The 20,078-nt window shown below is 55.3% G+C and overlaps 1 protein-coding gene across 11 annotated transcripts in view; it reads left to right on the top strand.

Moving 5' to 3' along the window:
- Nucleotides 1–18,344, top strand: part of JADE2 (jade family PHD finger 2) — a 59,473-nt gene extending 41,129 nt beyond the window's left edge. For 8 of the 11 annotated variants that reach the window (XM_017871971.1, XM_017871965.1, XM_017871963.1 and 5 more), the window contains exons 9-12: nucleotides 1,211–1,675; nucleotides 8,755–8,872; nucleotides 11,888–12,016; nucleotides 13,630–18,344. In XM_017871971.1, coding sequence (XP_017727460.1) covers nucleotides 1,211–1,675; nucleotides 8,755–8,872; nucleotides 11,888–12,016; nucleotides 13,630–14,453 — 1,536 coding nt within the window. In that variant the 3' untranslated portion in view covers nucleotides 14,454–18,344. The remainder of the gene's footprint in view (nucleotides 1–1,210; nucleotides 1,676–8,754; nucleotides 8,873–11,887; nucleotides 12,017–13,629) is intronic. The other 3 variants (XM_017871962.1, XM_017871972.1, XM_017871973.1) reach the window with 3 other exon arrangements.
- The last annotated feature ends 1,734 nt before the right edge of the window (nucleotides 18,345–20,078 follow it).

The following is a 20,078-nucleotide window of genomic DNA, read 5'->3' as shown; positions in this document are numbered from 1 at the left end:
CATTAGGGGTTAAGAATCAAACTTCTCCTCTAGCTAAGCTAATAGACTCTCCTGACACTGGAAGAGCTGTACCAGTCTGTCTTTAGCAAAGTCTATTCCCAAAGTCTAGCGTGCATGAGAATTATCTGGAGGGCTCGGTAAACATAGACTGCTGAGCCTACTCCTGAAAGGCTCTGACTCAGTAAGTCTGGAGTGAAGCTGAGAACTTGCATTTCTAACAAGCTCCCAGGGGATGTTGATGCCTCGGGTCTATAGTTTAGGAGTGCAGGTGGGAGTCATCCTTTGTCCGCCTCATCTTTTAGGAACAGAGTTGTCATTGTAAACATTAGTTGTGCCTCCACTCATCCATGGACCTTCAAAAGGATTTGTGAGTGCAGCATAAGCAGTTGTAATAGTTGGGTGCATGATTGCTGACACGGTTATCAGCTGCCCACAGCCATCATCCGAGGCTAAGAGAGAGGGTCAAGCCTGAAGCTGTCTGGACGAAAGGAGAGGGAAGGGGTCTAAGTCCAGCCCCTCTTCCCAGAGGACAAAAAGGGGACCACAATCCCCATCTTAGATGGGCCAGTGACCCATCATCAGCCTTTCTTTTGATGCTCTGTGATGCCAAAGTCATTTTGCCCACACAAAAATGCCGCTTGAGACCAGGCATGGTGGCTCACACCTGTAATGCCAGCACTTTGGGAGGCCAAGGCAGGTGGATCACCTGAGGTCAGGAGTTCAAGACCAGCCTGGCCAACATGGTGAAACCTCATCTCTAAAAATACAAAAACTAGGTGGTGCACGCCTGTAGTCCTAGCTACTTGGGAGTCTGAGGCAGGAGAATCTCTTGAACCTGGGAAGCGGAGGTTGCAGTGAGATGGAGCCACTGCACTCTAGCCTGGGCAACAGAGTGAGACTCTCTCAAAAAAAAAAAAAAAAAAAAAATGCAGTTTGTCCCCAGAGGTGTTTCTCAACTGTCTTCTGATCGACTCCCCCAGGGCACATGGTGTTGAATGGGCTTCCTTTCCGGGCGCCCCAGAGCTCCTCCTCCTCCCCTGCCATAACTCCCATCCTGCACAGGAGGTCGGGAGCCCATGCCATTCTATTTAGGATTTAGGTTCTCACCAGCATTGTGCATTCTCAGTAGAGCCCTGGGGGAAGCCTCTCTATCTTCTCCCCTCCCACCAGGCTCCCTCCATGTCTGATGCTGCTCCTCCTTTCCCCTCAGTGTTCCATGCCTTCCTGCGTCACAGCATTCCATGTCACATGCGCCTTTGACCACAGCCTGGAAATGCGGACTATATTAGCAGACAATGATGAGGTCAAGTTCAAGTCATTCTGCCAGGAACACAGTGATGGGGGCCCACGTAATGAGCCCACATCTGAGCCTGCAGAGCCCAGTCAGGCTGGCGAGGACCTAGAAAAGGTGACCCTGCGCAAGCAGCGGCTGCAGCAGCTAGAGGAGGACTTCTATGAGCTGGTGGAACCTGCTGAGGTGGCTGAGCGGCTGGACCTGGCTGAGGTGCTGGTCGACTTCATCTACCAGTACTGGAAGCTGAAGAGGAAAGCCAATGCCAACCAGCCGCTGCTGACCCCCAAGACCGACGAGGTGGACAACCTGGCCCAGCAGGAGCAGGATGTCCTCTACCGCCGCCTGAAGCTCTTCACCCATCTGCGGCAGGACCTAGAGAGGGTGAGTCCGCATGCTGCCTGCCCGCCCACCTGCCTGGTGGGTCCAGGAGTCCTTTCCGTGCCACAGTCACTGGCCTGGAGCAGCCAGGACTCACCAGGACTCAAACTGTGAGCTCTGGTGGACCGGCACTGCTGCAGGAGCCTGCCAAGTGGCTGAGGGCTTTCAGATCCCAAAGAGTATGGGGGTGACTGACACTTTACAGAACAGAGAAGAGTCCAGTTCTTGAATCTCTGAGTCCCTCTTGTGCCAGCCCTATCACAGGCCTGGTGAATGGTGGGGGCCCTGCCAAGGTCATGAGGCTGGGAGCACCAGAGCTAGGGCGAGGACCCAGGCTTCTGGCACTTGCTTGCCTCTGTGGGCCCTGCCTGGTCCTAACACATGAGCTTGCGTTGAGAATCTGAGGTAGAGGAGGAACTGGGGCTTCCCAAGCTGTCCCTGTAACCCTTGCTGAAAGCCAGGAGCATCAAGAGCCAGGAGCAGCCAAACAGGCTTGTGCCGGGCCAGGGCAGGGTAGATGGGTAAATGCGGCTCCGTGGGGTGCTGGGCAAAGAGAACAGAGGCACGAAGGAGACAGGGTGGACTCAAGGAACGGTGGAGTGGAAGGAGGAGGTGAAAGGAGCTGGTAAATCACACAAGGCTGGGCTGGTGGATCACAGTGTGTCTGGAAGCTGCAGAAGTGCTAAGGAGGGACCGACACATTGTGGCTGGGACTTCCACCCATCACTCCCTGGAGAAGTCCGAGGAATGGGTGGGCTGGCTGAAAACCGCCCCCAGCTGTGTGCTGGGAAATAGATGACGGTGGCTTGGTCCAGGGGGCTGAGTGAAATGAAGCAGGATTTCTGGATCCTTGTCCAGTCCTCTGAACCCCACAGGCTGTTCTGGCCTCTCCTCTCTGGGACATTTCTAGGGTTCCAGAGCATATGGGACCATGTCACAGTGTCTCCCCTGGGTTCAGACACACATGCTCGCCCTCTCCCTGGGTCCTGTCAGGAAACAGCTCTGGGCAGGAGCACGCAGGGAGCTTTGTGTGACCGGAAACAGCTGCTTTTCTTAATCTGCATCACAGTGGGCAAGGCTGTAAAATGGGTAGAACATCTCTGGGGGTGTTGTACTGTCAGGGAAGTGGCACTGGACCCAACTTCCTCACTCCTCTCCTTCCTCCTCATCTGCCCTGGAGCCTGCTCAAGAGGGAAATGACCTGTTGGCCCCGGAGCTCACTCACTGCCTGGCAGCCAGCTTGCCACCAGGCCAGAAGGAAGAGGTGGGGGTGGGAGGAACCAGATGTCCCTGGCTCCAGCCAGGACAGAGGGCAAGGCCATCTACATTGCAGCCACCACCTCCTGGCCAGCCCAGCCTCCTGTCACGTGGCAGGGGCATCAGGTGTAAGACCTGCTGAGACTGAAGCTGCTTCCAGAGTCTTCTTCAGGCCACCATGTCTCCACCTGCTGGATCTCCAGGGGAAACACCTGCTTTTACTCCTACTGTTTCCCAAACATCCCCTCAGAACTGACTTCCCTGTTCTGTGCTGGTCAGCGCATGTGTCTGTTCCTGGCTGGGTTGTCCAGGGAGGCCAAGGGCTGACTCACTTATATAGTCATCATCCTGGAAAAAGAGACTTGAGGAAGATCCTCCCAGCCTTGCTGAGCAGATGAGGAAACTGGGGCTCGGAGAGACGAGTAACAGGAAGCCTTAGAGGAACTCCATCCCAGGGGTTTTGGGCTTGAATTTGGATCTCAGTCAGGGGCAGAAAAGGAGTTGTTGGCTTATTCTCTGTTCTGTAAATTTCCTGGGCAAAAGCTTCCCCTTATCAGCCCCCTAACCTTCCCACCCCAGTCTCGGCTGGTTCAGGTGGGGCCTGGGGCTGAGGTTGGCAGGCTCTGGGGTTCTGGGGAATGAGAGCTGCTGCACAGACCCCTCCAGTGGGGGCCAGAACACTCCAGAGTCAGGTGTGAACCATCCCACTCCTCCTCCAGGAAGAGGAAGCAGGGCCAATTTTGAAGTACGTGCAGCCTCTTACGGCTCAGGGGGCCCTGTCAAATGCTGCTTCTTGAGCAGCCACCAAGGTGAACTGGCGGGCACCAGCTTCGATGAGAGCAGGGGCATGCACAGCCCTGGCAGGGCTGAGGAGGGACAACCATCAGCCAAGCTGACCCCCATCGGCGGCCCAGCCTCAAGGCCTCTCCAGGTCACACATTTGCAACTTGGGTGAATGAACAGTGACAGGAACCCTGCCACGGGGGAGGCTTTCTGCAAAGGCCCGTGGTGGTTGGTGGCCTGGCCAGCAGGCCCAGTCTCGGACCATGGCCCAGTGCCGGCAGCCGAGAGTAGCCTGTAACTGAGCACTACGCCACCCTGGGCGGGAATCATCGGAAGATGGGGCAGGGCTTGAGGTCGAGGCCTTGATAGCCTGACTTTGCATCCAGTTCCTGCACTCCCAGTTCTGTGCCTTCTTTGTTTCAGTTTCTACTTCTCTAAGTTTCAGTTTCTTTGTCTGTAAAATGGGAATAAGGATCAGACTGACCTTGGGGTCACAGTGCGTGTGAGGGACAGAGCTTAGCACAGTGCCCTCCATTGTTGGCCGTGATTGTTGCTACTGTCCTGGCCCCTCAGCATTTGGCTCTTAGAAGAAGGGAGGCCAGCCCATGCGCTCTGAGGGTGGGCTCCACAGAGGACCGAAAGGGCAAGCCCAGTGCTAGGGCCTGGGAACCTAGCATCCTCCCAGATTGATTCGTTCCTCCTCAGCCAGGCAGGGGTTTTGCTGAGAGAAACAGGAGCCAGGGCTGTGGCCAGCATGAAATCCCATTTTATGGTCAACCAGATGTGCTTTCCTAAAATTTCAGCGTTTGGCCTCGGCCCCAGCGGACCCTCGGAAGGCATGGCCACTGTAGCCTCCTAGAGTTATTTATGGCTGACAAAAAAAAAAAAATTGCAGCGCTGTTGATCAGCCCGACAAGTGCCGGCTGGTGTCCCCTAGCAACCACGCTGACAAGCAGGCTGTGCAGGGACTTGCTGCTTGTAGCTCTGGCTCTGGTCACCAGAAGTTTATTTGGGAGCCTGACCTGGCCTGAGGAGGAGGCTGAGAGGGTGGAGGCAGCTCTAAGACACACACCTGCACAGAGGATGACATGGGACAACTTCCCAAGGAGGGAAAGACTCAGCAGGAAGTGGGTCCTGGCCTCAGTGCCTGGATGGTGGTCCACTTGGCCTCCCACCAAAGCCATCCTTGTCCTGGGCAGCTCCAGCCTCCAGACATCTGGCTCTTCTGCCCCTGTGCCTCCCATCTCCAGAGCTCCCCCAACCCATTAGTGCCCCTGCCTCACCCAAGCCCAGTCACCACCTTCAGCTGTTCCCAGGTCAGTAACCCAAAAATCGTCACTTCCTCCTCCCTGCCCACAGTCTCCTGCTCTCCCTGCTCACTTGTCTCCCGGGCCCTCCACCCTTCTCTGTCCTGCTTTCTTCATTCACTCCCTGTTTGGCACTGGCCTGCTATGCCCCAACCCTTGTCCCTCGCTGAGGCCAGACCCCGGGCAGAGCCTCACCCACTAAGAGCCACTCCCTCCATGAAGAGAAATCCCACAGCGCTGAGCAGGGCAGTCCCTGCCGCACACCCCACCTAATCCCTGCTGCTCACATGCTGGGCCCTGCCTCCCTCAGGACAGCCTCCCCTCTGTCCTCACACCAGGGCCTCTAACTTCTGCCAGCTGAGACTCTCGGTCCATTCTCTTCCCTTCCCTCCTGTCTTCCTTCCCCCACAGGGTCTCTTTTCTGGCCCACACCTGCAGCTCATGAGTCTGTCTTTTCTTCTTCCTTTCTGTGGGTCCTTTTCCACCAACATTTGAATCTGTTCAACCCTCTCTCATCTTCAAAAGCGAATCCTCCCTCCCTATTTCCCTCTAGTCGTGGGTTCCTCTGCTCCCACCCCCATCTCTCCTTTCCTGTCATCCCTCATGGTATTTGCATCCTTGCTGCCCACTCTGGCCGGATTTCCGCCACATCCCAGAGCCTGCCACCTGGGCTGCCTGCAGCCTCCCCCGCCTACCTCTGCATCCCCCGACCCTCTCAGCAGTGGCTGCCACAATCAGACCTGCCCTTAGTCTTGGAGTCCTTTTCCTGTGATCCTCTGACCAGGTCCCCACTGAGGTCCCAGTTTACCCCCTCCCTCCCTGGCCACTCCTTGGCCTCAATGGTCATCCACCACTCTCCCCTGACTGTTCACTCCGAGGGCTGGAGGCCTCAGGCTCCACTGTCTTTCACGGCTGCCCACAGTTTTGCCCGACGTGGGGGTGCTGGCTGCCCTTCCCTCTTGAGCTCCACACCAAGTCCCTTCTAAAGGCTGCCGGCGTCTCATGCCCAGCATCCCTGTTAGTTTCCTCGGCCTGCCTGCCTGCCACCAGCTGGATGGTGAGATTTATTCTCACGGTTCTGGAGGCTGGAAGCCCAAGGTTGAGGTGTCAGCAGGATTAGTTCCTGCCGGGGGCTCTGCGGGAGAGTCTCTTCGTGCCTCCCAGCTTCTGGTGGTTGCCAGGAATCTTTGCTGTTCCTTAGTCTGCGGACATCTGTCTAGCCTCTGCCTCTGCCAGGTCACATGGTCTTCTCCCTATAGGCCCCTGTGTCAGGACTCCACTCATAGTAGATCAAGGGCCCACCCTAATATAGTATGACATCATCTTAACTATTTGTATCTACAGAGACCCTATTTCCAAATAAGGTCACGTTGCAAGGGTCCCAGTAAAAATGAATTTGGGGGAACACTATTCAATCCCGTATAGAAGCCACTGCAGGTGGGAGAAGGGAAGAAGGGAGAAGGGAAGTGTCTCACTACTCTGTGAAAATCCACCCCTGGGCCGAGCTCGGTGGCTCATGCCTGTAATCCCAGCACTTTGGGAATCCAAGGCGGGCGGATCAGGAGGTCAGGAGTTCGAGACCAGCCTGGCCAACATGGTAAAACCTCATCTCTACTAAAAATACAAAAATTAGCCGGGTGTCGTGGCAGACGCCTGTAATGCCAGCTACATGGGAGGCGGAGGCAGGAGAATCGCTTGAACCCAGGAGGCAGAGTTTGCAGTGAGCGGAGATCATGCCACTGCACTCCGGCCTAGGCGACAGAGCAAGACCCTGTCTCAAAAGAAAAAAAAGAAAATCCTTGGCTTCCTTTGGCCTGGCTCAGTCAAGCCTCAGCGCCTGCCCTCCTCCCTTGCCAGCCCCACCACTCCTCACTGCTCCCTTCAGACTACTGCCATGAGGCTCTGCTTTGCCTTCCTGCGGCCTGGATTCCTCGTTCCCAGGCTCTGCCCCCGCCGTGTGATCAACTCCCACTCCCACTGGCTGCTGGTGTGTCCAAGACGCCTTGCTCAGCACCCCCAAGTGTGGGTCGGAGCCACCTGGTCCTGTTAGTAGTTGGTCAGCACCTACCTACCCTGAAAAGAAAGGGGCCCCCGCAGCGTTGCTTGCTTGAGTCCAGGGCCCCACACAGTGCAAGTCCACAGAGCTATAACCAGTGCTTAAGGGTGTGGGGGAAGGAGGCTGGTTGGAGGGTGGTTTTAGGAGGTCCAAGTTTTGACAGAAAGGTGGGCCATCCCGATAGGCTAGAGCCAGGGCTCACAGGCTGGGTCCAGGTGGTTGCAGCCCAGGGTGGCCCCCTAGAGTGGTACTGGCCATAGGGATAGGTGGAGCTGAGGCTCAGAGATGGATGGCGTGGTGCTCACGGTCTGAGCTGAGGGCGCGCACACCAGCGTGGAAGGCCACGGAGAGTCCATGCAGAGCGCATCGGGTGGAGGCCTGAGGCTGGAGCCACCTTTGTGGTATATCCTTCACAGCCGGGCTCAGGAAAGAAACGAGGATGCCCATACCCAGAAGAGAGGTCTGATCTTGGCTGCCCTCGGACTGGGAGAAATGATGGTTATGCCAACAGGCAGGGGGTCTGGAACCACAGGTCACCTCAGCTTAAGGACATGAAGACTGAACTCAGCCTTGAAGGTGGAACCCAACGGGAAACAGCCTGGTCCCAGCTGGAAAGACCCTGGTGGGACCCAGGATTCAAGCTGAGCAGCTTTGGCCAACTGTCCCTGATAATGGAGTCTCCATCCTGTGCTGAAGACCATGGAAGTGTCTCAAGGGAGAGGGCTTGGTCTTGGCTCCGGAAGTTGGCCTGCCCTGAGAGCAGCCAGGGAGGGATGGCCCTCTAGGGTAAGGTGCCAGGTGGGCAGGCAGCAGCACGGTCCATTCTGCAGATGCTTCCTGTGGGACCACCTATAGGAGGGGTCCACGTCCCATGAGCTTAGCAGCTGGTGTCTAAGGCCCCAAGGGGCTCTTCTCAGCTGGCCTTGAGGCAGTCAGAGAGGCCTCTGCCCTCTCTGCTGAGGAGTTCTGTCACTGGCAGAGTGAAGGTGGCTGTGTGGATGTGGAAGCCTTGGCCAGCATGGCATGAGCCTGGCTCAGGTCCCAGTGCAGCGGGTAGACATGGGTTGGCTGCAGGCTGGGCACAGTTGGGTTAGGACTTCCTTTCTGCTCAAAGCTATTCTGCTGGCATTCTCTCTGGCTGCAAGTACCAGGGCCATTTGTGGCTCAGGACACATGTTAGTTTTTGCCATGCTGTTTGTGTCTGAAGAATTTCTTTACTGGGAAAGAGAGGCCTTGGACAGGAGGCAGAGGCATGAAGTTGGTGACCTGGTGAGACCCTGATGAGTCTGCAGGCACTGTGGTTATAGAGGAGAGCAACCTTGTTGGCAGGGCCTTGGGAGGCAGCGTGGCTGACCTTACCAGGAAGGTAAGACTCCGAGGAGGAAGTGGGCATGCTGGGCTGATCTAACCAGGTGCTCTCCCCTGGCCGCTCTGGCTCAGCCAGGGACCACAGGGCCGAGGCTGTGTGTGGCCTTCGGTTTTGTTTCCGAGACATGCAGCACAGGGCTGAGGAATACGCTCAGGGTCTGGGAATTGGTTTGCAGATGTTCTGGGCAGGATAGGCTATGGTGGTAACCTGTGCCCCCGGCACTGCCTCTACCCATAGCAAGGTCCCCAGAGCTGGGAGGTCTGGGGTGGTTGCCTGTGAGTAAGGTGGAAAATCTCTCTTGTTTTCTCAGGTTAGAAATCTGTGCTACATGGTGACAAGGCGCGAGAGAACGAAACACGCCATCTGCAAACTCCAGGAGCAGATATTCCACCTGCAGATGAAACTTATTGAACAGGATCTGTGTCGAGGTAGGCGCCTTCCCCACCTGCCGCCGCCACCTCCGTGTGCCCTCTCTTGCGGGGCTGGGTCCCAACGAGGGTGTGTCTTTGGACCCTGGTGGGGTATCTGCGTGGAGCCAGGGGCCACTGGCCCCCACCCCTACCCTTCACCATCCAATTAGTAGGCCCAGACGGGGACCTGCCAGAGTCCTGGGTTGTGTGTCACTAGGCAAAGAGCCAGAGGTTGGAATGTGGGCATCAGGCCTGCCCTCAGGGAGCTTTCTGGTTGACTAGGCCACAGCAGTTCAGGAGCTGATTGCATATGAACAGGTACAAAGAAGAAGTCCTAGTGGCTCTCTGCTGGTGCTGAGGCAGGAAGGGCCAGAAGCTGGTGAGCTTCCCTGAACCCTGGTGTGCCTGGGAATCAGTTTTGAAGAAGGCAGCTGCCCCAGAGATGTGACAGGACCTGGCTATTGTTTGTGTCTGACCCTAACAGGGTTCTTGCCCTGCATCTGCAGTGTTTTCTGCTGTTTTGTTCTTCTTCTTCTTCTCTTGGTGTCACATGTGTTTAATGGGTCTGGAAATCAAAGGCTGAAGGAAGCTCTGACATTGATCTTATCTGTTAATTGTGGATATTGCCAGACACAGGACCCTTCCTGGAGCATATACATGTTAAGAAGAGCAACACTTAGCCCCCAAAGCGGTACCCCAGTGTTTCGTTTACATGCAGCAGAAATAGCTGGGTGGAGAGAGATTTTAAGCCAGGGTCTGCCAATGCCACTTCAGCCTCGGAGCTGAGCTGGGCCTGGAGTGGAGAGGAGGGAGGAAAGCTGCTGAGCCACCATTGGAGCAAATGACTGAGGACCTCTGCTGCCCCTACTTCTGCCTGAGAGCTGAGCTGACCTGATTGTGCTTTGGCATCACCATCCACTCTGGCCCCAACATCTAGCCTTGCCAAGTTCAGGTGCTAGTCGTGGCCATGCAGAGCTCACCATGTACGCAAAGACTGTGGCAGCTTACTGGCTGCTGGAGCTTTCCAGGCCCCCTGTCTTCTGTTTATTCATTCAGCCAGCATTAACTGAGCATGGATTGGATAGGGTTCCTGCCCTTGTGGAACACACCATCTGGAGAGAGAAAGGAACGTGATATCGCAGAGGCTACAGTTGCTGCCAGTGCAGGGATAGAAGTATCAGGGATGTCTTCCCAGAAGCAGTGATGCTCCGACAACATCTCAGGCCTCCTAGCACTTGGCTGTGGCCACATATCGGCTGCAGAAGGAGAAGCCCACGCGAGGCACCCACAGTTGAGGAAGCAGAGCCCTGAGGAAGCAGAGCCCTGCAAGCCAAAGCAGTGCCCTGAGGCACAGGATTCCAGAAGCATGGTCAAGAGCCTGGAGGGTTCACATCCCTGCATTGGTTCTGGGGACATTTGCAACTCCTGTGTTGAGTGTCAACAACAGGCAACTGTTTGTTCAGGGCAGGGCGGGGCATTTGGAGACGACTGGTTTGCCCTGTCCAAAGCTGGTGCTCACACTGTTTTGAGGCTTGACGCTTGGGGTGGGTCATGGGCTGTGTGTATGTCGGCGAGGCTGTCTGACTTGGCGGCTGGAAAAGGCCTCCTAGTGGAGATGATATTTGGGCTGTGAGCGGAATCAGGTGAAGGACAGGACAAGAAAACTGCGTATTTGGAGACTTAGTGGCCAGAGCATGTCTTGGCAGAGAAACTGGAAGGAAGCTGGAATGGCTGCACCAGGCAGAAGGAAGACACCTGAAGTGGGGGTGATGGGTAACCAGGGTCACATGTGCAAGATCTTCTTGTAGCCTGGGGGAGGAGCTTACACTGTCCTGAGAGCAGTGGGGAGCCTCTCCAGGAGCCTGCCTCCAGTGTATCTGGGCATTGGTTACATGCCATGTTACAGATGAGATTGCCCAGGCACGGTGGCTCATGCCTAAAATCCCAGCACTTTGGGAGTCCACAGTGGGAAAATCACTTGAAGCCAGGCGTTCCAGACCAACCTGTCTGTACAAAAAAAATTACAAAAATTAGCTGAGCATGGTGACACATTCCTGTATTCCTAGCTGCTTGGGGAGCAGAAGTAGGAGGATTGCTTGAGCGAGCTATGATTACACCACTGCACTCCAGCCTGGGTAACAGAGCCAGGCCCTGTCTCTAAAAAATAAATAAATAAACAGATGTGGCCAGGCACAGTGGCTCACACTTTTAATCCCAGCACTTTGGGAGGCCAAGGTGGAAGGATTACTGGAGCCCAAGAGTTCAAGACCAGTCCGGGCAACATAGTAAGATCCTGTCTCTACAACATTTGAAAATTAGCCAGGTGTGGTGGCGTGTACCTGTGGTCCCAGCTACTCAGGAGGCTGAGGCTAAAGGATCACTTGGGCCTGGGAGGTCAAGTCTGCAGTAAACTGTGATTGTACTACTGCACTCCATCATGGGCAACGGAGCAAGACTCGGCCTCAAAACAAACCAAAACAGGTGAGACTGAGGCCTAGCCTGAACTGAAAGAACACACGGGCCAGGGGCGCGCCGTGAATCTCCCATCCAGTTCGCTGCCCGACTTTGAAAGCCAACCAAGAGACTAATGCAGGAGACTGGTTCAGGGGAGCTGACCCTGGTGTTAGGAATGGACCCCAAGCCTCTTGACCCCTCAGATAGCGTTCCTTCCACTGACATGTCTGGCTTCTCAGCCTGGCATTCAAGGCCCTGACCTGTCCGGACTCCCCTCCAGCCATTCCTCCCACCACCCACACTCTCTCCCAAGGCTGCAAGTTGTGCAGGTCAGACTAGAGTCCAGGTCCTGCAAGGGCCTCTCCTTGTGGCCCTGTGGCCACCCCAAGTCCCCCACAGGGCACAGTGGACAATTGGCTCACCCCACCACGCCAGCCGTCCCCTGGCTCCAACCTTTTTGCTGTAGAGGGTGAGCACTGACTGATGGAGGACTCCTGGGCTGCCACGCAGGGATCTTGGTGCTGACTGAGGCCACTCAGGGTAACCATCTCCCTCCTCATCTCGCTTTCCCTGACACAGAGCGGTCTGGGAGGAGAGCAAAGGGCAAGAAGAGTGACTCGAAGAGGAAGGGCTGCGAGGGCTCCAAGGGCAGCACTGAGAAGAAAGAGAAAGTGAAGGCGGGGCCTGACTCAGTCCTGGGGCAGCTGGGTGAGTGAGGGCCATGCTGGCCTGCAGACACGGGCAGGCTTGACCGTCACCACACTTGCAGCTCTGCCCTGCGGGAGGCTAGCTGCACAGAATAGGAGACTGAGGCTCAAGAGCGGTAACCAGGCCCTTGCTTGCCCAGGTGCACACACCTTCCACCCACAAAGGAGACAGATCTCAGAGCCCCGTGTGACACCCTGGGAAATGCCCCTTCTGTAGACCTGGATGGAGGCTGGACCACGCCCATTCAGGAACTGTCCGGTCATTTCCCTGGCTGGGTCCTGGTGGCTGGATTTTCCCAGAGTCCCCCAGGACAGGCCCCATGCTGGGAGGGGCGGATCTACCAGAAAGCCCCATCCTTGTCTTACTCTCCCAGAATCCTCTAAATAGGCCCTTCCTGCAACAGCAGCAGACTTTCCTGGAGCTACCCAGAGATACCCAGAGGAGTGGCTGCAAGCCCTGGCCCTGCCCATCACCTCCTCTGTCCCAGGCCTCCTGTTAGGCAGAGCAGCCTAGTGGGAGCAGTGTGACTCATGGACCTCACGTGCTTCCTCCAGAGATCTCGGGCAGCATCATGGAGTCTCCTTCCAGACCTTGCCTCTGGGACAGAAGCCCCAGGTCATCCTTTCTGTCCCTCTGTCTCAACAAGGGGACAACCCAGGCGTGGTGGTGCATGCTTGTATTTCCAGCTGCTCAGGAGGCTGAGTTGGGAGGATCACTTGATCCCATGAGGCTGAGGCTGCAGGGCACCATGATCATGCTACTGCACTCCAGCCTGGGTGACAGAGCAAGACCATGTTCCTTCATTTCACACCCCTCTCGCAAAAAGAAGGGGATAACTTGGGTGTGTAACAGGAAACCCAGTCTCACGTCTTGCCAGCTGTCCCCTCCCAAGACCTCGGTAAGGGAGGAAGGATCTGCCTCCCTCACATCTGCTGGCATCTCACTTGCCTCCTCTCTCCCCTGACATCCAGGAGGGACTGGATACTGCTTGCTTACCCCTATTCGTGCCTGATCCCTTTATCCAAGCTCTTTGCTGCAAGCTCTGGGAGGCAACTCTTATAAAGACTCTTATAATGCCCTCTGGTGGCCTGAGGGCATTTTCCTCCAGATTCCTCCTTCCCCAACCCCACCAGAGTGGGAGTGGTGGGCAGGGCCAACTTCGTGGGTAGCTGGGTAGCAACCTGTGCCGTTGCACAGGGTCCTTGTTCTTGGTTTAATGCTCTGCCGCTGCCACCTTGTATTTTTTTCCCCATGGCAGGCTTTCTGGTAAAATCCAAAAAACCTGCTAGACAAACTAAAAGAGCTATAACACTCCACCTTGAAATTCTTAATAATATTTGAACAAGGAGCCTATATTTTCATTTTATACTCCATCCCACAAATTATGAAGCCCATCTTGAGGGCAGCACGTCCTTCTGGAGAGAAGGGTATAAGTAGTCCCAACTCTTTGGTGGTGTTGGCAGGAGGGATGGACAAAGGTAGCTCACCTGGGTCTGGCACGGGGGGACAGAGAGAAGAAGATGCATGGTGGTGTGCTGGGAGCGTCAGCGGGCTTCCTGAAAAGGTGGGACACACGTCTGCTGGCATCTCACTTGCCTCCTCTCTCCCCTCAGCAGGCCTGTCCACCTCATTCCCCATCGATGGCACCTTCTTCAACAGCTGGCTGGCACAGTCAGTGCAGATCACAGCAGAGAACATGGCCATGAGCGAGTGGCCGCTGAACAATGGGCATCGCGAGGACCCTGCTCCGGGGCTGCTGTCAGAGGAGCTGCTGCAGGATGAGGAGACACTGCTCAGCTTCATGCGGGACCCCTCGCTGCGACCTGGCGACCCTGCTAGGAAGGCCCGAGGCCGCACCCGCCTGCCCGCCAAGAAGAAACCACCCCCACCACCACCGCAGGACGGGCCTGGTTCACGGACGACTCCAGACAAAGCCCCCAAGAAGACCTGGGGCCAGGATGCAGGCAGCGGCAAGGGGGTTCAAGGGCCACCTACCAGGAAGCCACCACGTCGGACGTCTTCTCACTTGCCATCCAGCCCTGCAGCCGGGGACTGTCCCATCCTAGCCACCCCTGAAAGCCCCCCACCACTGGCCCCTGAGACCCTGGACGAGGCAGCCTCAGTAGCTGCTGACTCAGATGTCCAAGTGCCTGGCCCTGCAGCGAGCCCTAAGCCTTTGGGCCGGCTCCGGCCGCCCCGCGAGAGCAAGGTAACCCGGAGATTGCCGGGTGCCAGGCCTGATGCTGGAATGGGACCACCTTCAGCTGTGGCTGAGAGGCCCAAGGTCAGCCTGCATTTTGACACTGAGACTGATGGCTACTTCTCTGATGGGGAGATGAGCGACTCAGATGTAGAGGCCGAGGACGGTGGGGTGCAGCGGGGTCCCCGGGAGGCAGGGGCAGAGGAGGTGGTCCGCATGGGAGTACTGGCCTCCTAACTCACCCCAGTCCCTGTCCCGGGCCCTGCCCTGGTCCCCCAACAAGGCCTCAGCCCAGTCACAACTGCCATTTCCAGTCTCTGCTGAGTGTCCCAGACCCTCGAGGCTGCCACTCCGTCGTGGTTTTATTTTTAATATAGAGAGAGTTTTGAATTCTACACTGTTGTCTTTCCTCTGTGCTGGCCTAGGACGTTAGGATTCCTTCCATGGCTCCGGCCGCCAGGACCCTGCCAGGTCCCGTGCACCATCCCTGCCCTGCCCACGTGGTATTGCTGGGCTCCTGGCTAGAAGCGGGCAAGGTAGAGAAGAGCTCAGGACTCCAGCCCGCTGCCACTGGGTGACACAGACTGTCGTTTGGGCATTATTTCATGGCAGATGGGCCAGTCCAGGGCCTACCCCGCCTTGCCCCCAGATTCCACTGGGGTCCATTTGGGGGGTCCTGCTGCACTCCACCGGTCCCCAAGGAAGTAGAATAAACAATACCCAGCCAGAGTCTACTCACTGTCACAAGCACAACGAGTTTATATGAGAAAGCACTGAGGGGGTGCAGAGGGCCCGCTGGTTCCAGGGGAACCGAAAGCTGTTCCTGATCAGCCCGTATCATCTGAGGCCTGCCTGCCCACCCTGCCACCCTCCCCTCCCTTGCTGCTCTGCCCCTGCCAGTGCCCAGCCCAGCGGCTCTGGGAAGGGGTTCCCAGAATCCCTCCTGAGCTGTGCCATTTACTCAGGGGACTCCCAAACAGCCAGCTGCCAGTGCAGGTGGAGGGCTGTAAGGGAGGGCCAGTGCCCAGACAGGGTCATGGGGCTCAGACCAGCCCACTGTAGAGAATCACTCTGGGGCTCCAACTTCCTTCCTTCCTTCGGGGCCAGTCTCGGCTGAAGTCTGGTCACTCAGACAGAGCTGACCAGACCAGACCGCTTGCCTTTTCAAGTTTCCTAGTCCTGCTAAGAGATGAGCTTCTTCCGTGGTTTCCTTTTGGAAACTTCTCCTTCCAACAAGCAATGGGATCCCGGGGCCCAGGGCGGGCCGGTGTTGGCCGCTGGGGCTGTTGTAAGTCTTGCTGGATGTTCCCCTGTTCCTGAGCCTTAACCCCTTACCCAGCCCGTGTCCTGCCCTTCCCCGCACGCCCCCCCCCCCCCCCTTAAGGTCCCAGGTAGTTGCTCTGAAGGTTTTCAGTAGAGTGGCCCCAGGGTGATAGCTCAGGGAACAACAAAAAAGGAATTCCGTGAAAACTTTTTTTTTTCTTTGATGAATTACTCCTGGGTCACTTCCGCCACTGGTAAAGCCAGAACTTCTCCAACAAGAACCTTGCAAAAAGTCCAGTGAATCAGTCGAATCATTCTGTGGATGCCAAAGAATATTTTGACCATAATACAGCACAGCCTGGACCTGACAACTTGTCACTTGGACTTTTTTAAAATGGAGTTCTCTAGCATCAAAGTATAGAAACACGTTCATTGTACACACCCAAGGAGAAGAGCCCGAGCGCTCGGAAGAGGATGCTTTTCTGCTGCTGGAGTGTACCTGGGTGTTAGATTTCAGATCCTGGGCTGAGCCCACTGTGAGCTTTCCTAAACTCTGAGAGTCACAGAGGGGAAAGATACTGACAGTGAAACCAGCATGGAAAATGTCTTTACCATGTGGTTCCCTCCTCCCCAAATACATAAAGCAAATAAGCAGGATGGGGAACAGCTTGACCTTCATCCACCCCAACTCCAAAACTATCAAGGTACGACAGTGGCATTGTCATCGACACTCAGTTTCATGTGAATTTTAGCAAAACAGGAAACAAAGATAATGACTCAGTTCAGAGGATCGGACAAATGTATCCAGTCCAGGTGGACTTGGAGGGAGTGGGGTGGGCTTCAAGGATTCTGGGCATTGGGATGGCATGAGCTAGCCCGTAGAGTTGAGTCTGCCTGCCCGCCTTGGTAGTAGTGACCAGTCAGTGTCAGCGTCAGTGTCCCAACCCCAGTCTCTGTTTACTGCCCTTGAACAGAACTTCTTCCTTCCCCATGCTTTGGGTCACCTTGGGCTGCAACCCTGTCTGTGCCAGATGGCCCAGTCTGACCCTGCAGGAAGCAAAGAGGTGACCTTAAAGAACAACCAAACTGCCAGGGGCCCGGAAAGCCCAGGGTCTAGCAGTCTCCGCACTTGGCCCCTTGCCCCTTCACACCATCCTGGGACAGGGACTGGGCCTCCCTGGTGGCAGGGGTGGGCGGAGAATTAGGGAGAGGGTGCAACGAGTCTGGCCCCTTGCCTTGGGGTGGCTGGTGTTCTTCCAAGAGCCTCTGCTCATGTTGTTGGCCTCTGGATTCTGTTCCTTCTTCATTGGCTATTGCTTTGGACTGGACTGTCGCTGAGCCTGTGTCCTGCAGAACCCAGATGTCTGTTAGGCTGGCTGGCTGCTGCGAGGGGATGGGGGTGGCCTTTCACTTGGGGAGCCCTTTCACTCCCAGGCCAAGCCCTGGAGCAGGCTTCTCCAGGTAGCTGTCTCCACCTCCAGGATGTCCACCAGGCTGCAAGGAGAAGCATGCCAGCCACTCATCCTCCCTGAGTTCCCAGCCTTTCCCCCGTTAGTCACAGCCACTTCTCTCTTTTTCCTGTCTACTGTCCCCAGTGTAGAGGGCTTTGCTGCCCCTGAGACCAAGCAAGGCAGGTTCCTTTTCCAGGCCAGAGGCGGAGGTGGATCTTTCTCTTGACCACGTCTCCCCACTCGTACTGCTCCTCCACAGGGAGGGAGAAGCTGCTCTGTAACTCATTCTGGCTATCATCCCCCTTCTCACTGACCTGACCGCCCCCCACCTCCTTCCCCTCATCATGTGACAAAGGATAATGTGCAAGAAAAGTATTTTATGTATCATAAATGTATTTTGAGACAAATGAGAAGAAGAAAGGTAGAAGGGTTTATTTTATTAAATGAGCCTGACTTTGTGACAGTGTGTGAGCATTTGCAATGTAAGGGCCTCAGCTTCCTTGGAGAAGCCACCCCAGGTTTCCAGACAAAGATGTTGAATTGTTTGTGGGGGGTGTGCCAGGCCACGTCTCGTGTGTCCGCGTGCAGGCATGCCTGTGTGTACTGTGTATGGGCACACTATGGGACTAGCTGGGACAATTCCTAGAGATTCAACTGCCCAATTCTAACAAACATTGGCAGCGGCTGAACTTGGCATTTCCTTGCTAACTGCCAGATGTGGCCAACCTCTGCCCATGTGCAAACCACTGAAAAATGATCTGGATTTCTGTAGCAAAGCCCTTGGGGAGGGCACTCTCCCATGCTCTTGGCCTCGCTGGCCACATTGGCCAATGAGCCAGGGCTGGAGTCTGAGACCTTTGGTTGTTCTTTAAGGCACCTCCTGCCACTTTCTCCCTCAGAGGCACAAACACTTTGTGTTCCACGTGAGTTTGAGGGGACGGTGGGGGGAATGATATGAATGTCACAGGAGGAGACACCTTCTGTCTTTGTTTCAAAGAAAGTGATGTGCCATTTGTTAATATACAAGAGAAATATTGAAAATATATTGAAAAGAGCAATTTTAAATTATTTTGGCTTATGTTGCAATATTTATTTTCTTGTATTAGAAAAGATTCCTTTGTAGAGAAAAAATGTATTTTTCATTAACGCAAAGACCTATTTCTCCTTTTTGTACATTGTCCATGTTCGCAACCCTTAACGAGCAATAGAATGTATGGTCACCTGGGCGTGGCCAATGCCCGCTGTGCCCTGCATGATTCTGTGTTGCCGCTGCTGCATAGTTCCCAGCCCCATCCTGTCCTGCTCACTCATGGGGGCTTCCAGACCCCAGCCCCACCAGGGCTTGTGTCATAGGGAGCCCTTTGCACTCCTCGTGTGTTGGCAAACGCAGTTAATAAAGCAATGTTTTCTGTGCTGGCTGGTATGAGGCTCCATTGCATTGGATGGGGTAGGGAACCCTGAGAGTCCCACACACACACCTGACAATGGGCTCAGCAAAACCACAAGATCCCTGAGTTTTCCAAGGGATCTGCTGCCACCTCCTAAGGAATCATAATAAAGATGCTCAGTGCACACCAAGGGCTATAATTTCAGAGCAGTATTTCTATTTTTCATTGTTATTATTATTTTTTGAGACAGGGTTTCACTCTGTTGCTGAGGCTGGAGTTCAGTCGTGCAGTCTTGACTCACTGCAGCCTCGACATCCTGGGCTCAAGTGATCCTCCCACCTCAGCCTCCTGAGTAGCTGGGACTACAGGTGTGTGCCACCATGCCTGGTTGATTTTGGTAATTTTGTAGAGATGGGATTTCGCCACGTTGCCCAGCCTGGTCTCAAATTGCTGGGCCCAAGTGATCCATCCTCCTCGGCCTCCTGAAGTCCTGGTACTACAGGCGTGAGCCACCGCACCTAGCCTCAGGGCAGTATTTCATTTGATCTTCAATATGTTCCTGTGGAATTGAGAGGATGAGGGATGCACCCAAAGTCAAAGATGTGCTAAGAGGTAAAGCTCCACATCCAAGGCCGGACTGCTGCACGCCCCACCCGCTACAACCACCTGCCTGGGACTGCAGGAAAGTTTGGGAGGAGCCTCGAGGGAGTGTCCCTAGGTCGGCGAAGATATTTGCTTGAGTTTGTTTTTTATTTATGATTTTCTGAGCACCTACCCTGAGTCAGGCTCTGAAAAGAGTGTGGGGAATGTAGCTGCTGTCCTTGCTGGGGGTAGCTCACACAGGCAGCGAGGGAGCTGGGAGTTTTCCTAGAGGCCTGGGCTGGTCTAGGGGTAGGAGGTTTCAGGAAGGGTTTCTCTGAGGAAGTGACACCATTGATTCATTCATTCATTTAACAAGTAGTCTTGACCAGACACCTCACTGCCAGTGTGCTGGGTTGCATACTCTGCATGTCACCAGGCCCCTGTCCCCCTAAAACCTCCAGGCAATGGAGACCTAATGAAAAAATAGTTGCTAGCCCAAGGGAAGCTGACGGTCATTCCTCACAGAGGGCTTGGCCTATGCAAAGATGGATCAAGCTATATCAGGGAAGGGTCTTGAACCTTCTCTGAGGGCTCAAAGCAAGGCTGCATAGGTCAGAGGTTACATTAAAACTCAAAGAATCTTAGCTTCTGGGGCCACTGACTTAGTTGTTTGCCACAGAGAATTAACCCATTTCCTCTCCAGAGCAGTAGATAGTAGGTTCCCAAGGGTGCCTCCAGATCCAATGTTCTGAGTCCACAATGCACAAGATATTGGAAGTAAATTTGGGGTGGAGTGTGTGTGCCCCAAATGCCCATGGAGAGAGGTGTCCTTTTAGGGGCTCCCGGGAACCTGGACAAACAGGCTGTGGATGTTCTCCCAGCTCCAGCTCCAGCGGTTCAGCTGTGAATGAGAAGAGCTCAGCGTCCTCAACTGTGGAATCAGCATGGGATGCTGGTAGGAAATCAGCCCTGGGGCTGAGCGGGTATCTGGGTGACCAGCCCACCTGGCCATGGGAAGAGACTATCAGTCCTGTGGCCCAGCTGCCCTGGACTTGGCACGACAGCCTCTTTCTCCTCCTGCAGCCAGCCCAAAGCAGGACCACAGTGATCCAGAAGAATGACTCAGGCTTGCCCCTCACTCTAAAACCACACCTGTGTCAGCTGGGCGAGGTGGCTCA

Source organism: Rhinopithecus bieti, unplaced genomic scaffold, assembly GCF_001698545.2.
Source record: "Rhinopithecus bieti isolate Rb0 unplaced genomic scaffold, ASM169854v2 scaffold_5889, whole genome shotgun sequence".
NCBI lineage: Eukaryota > Metazoa > Chordata > Mammalia > Primates > Cercopithecidae > Rhinopithecus > Rhinopithecus bieti.
Note: the sequence above shows the minus strand (reverse complement) of the source record. Positions and strands in the feature narration are given on the sequence as shown.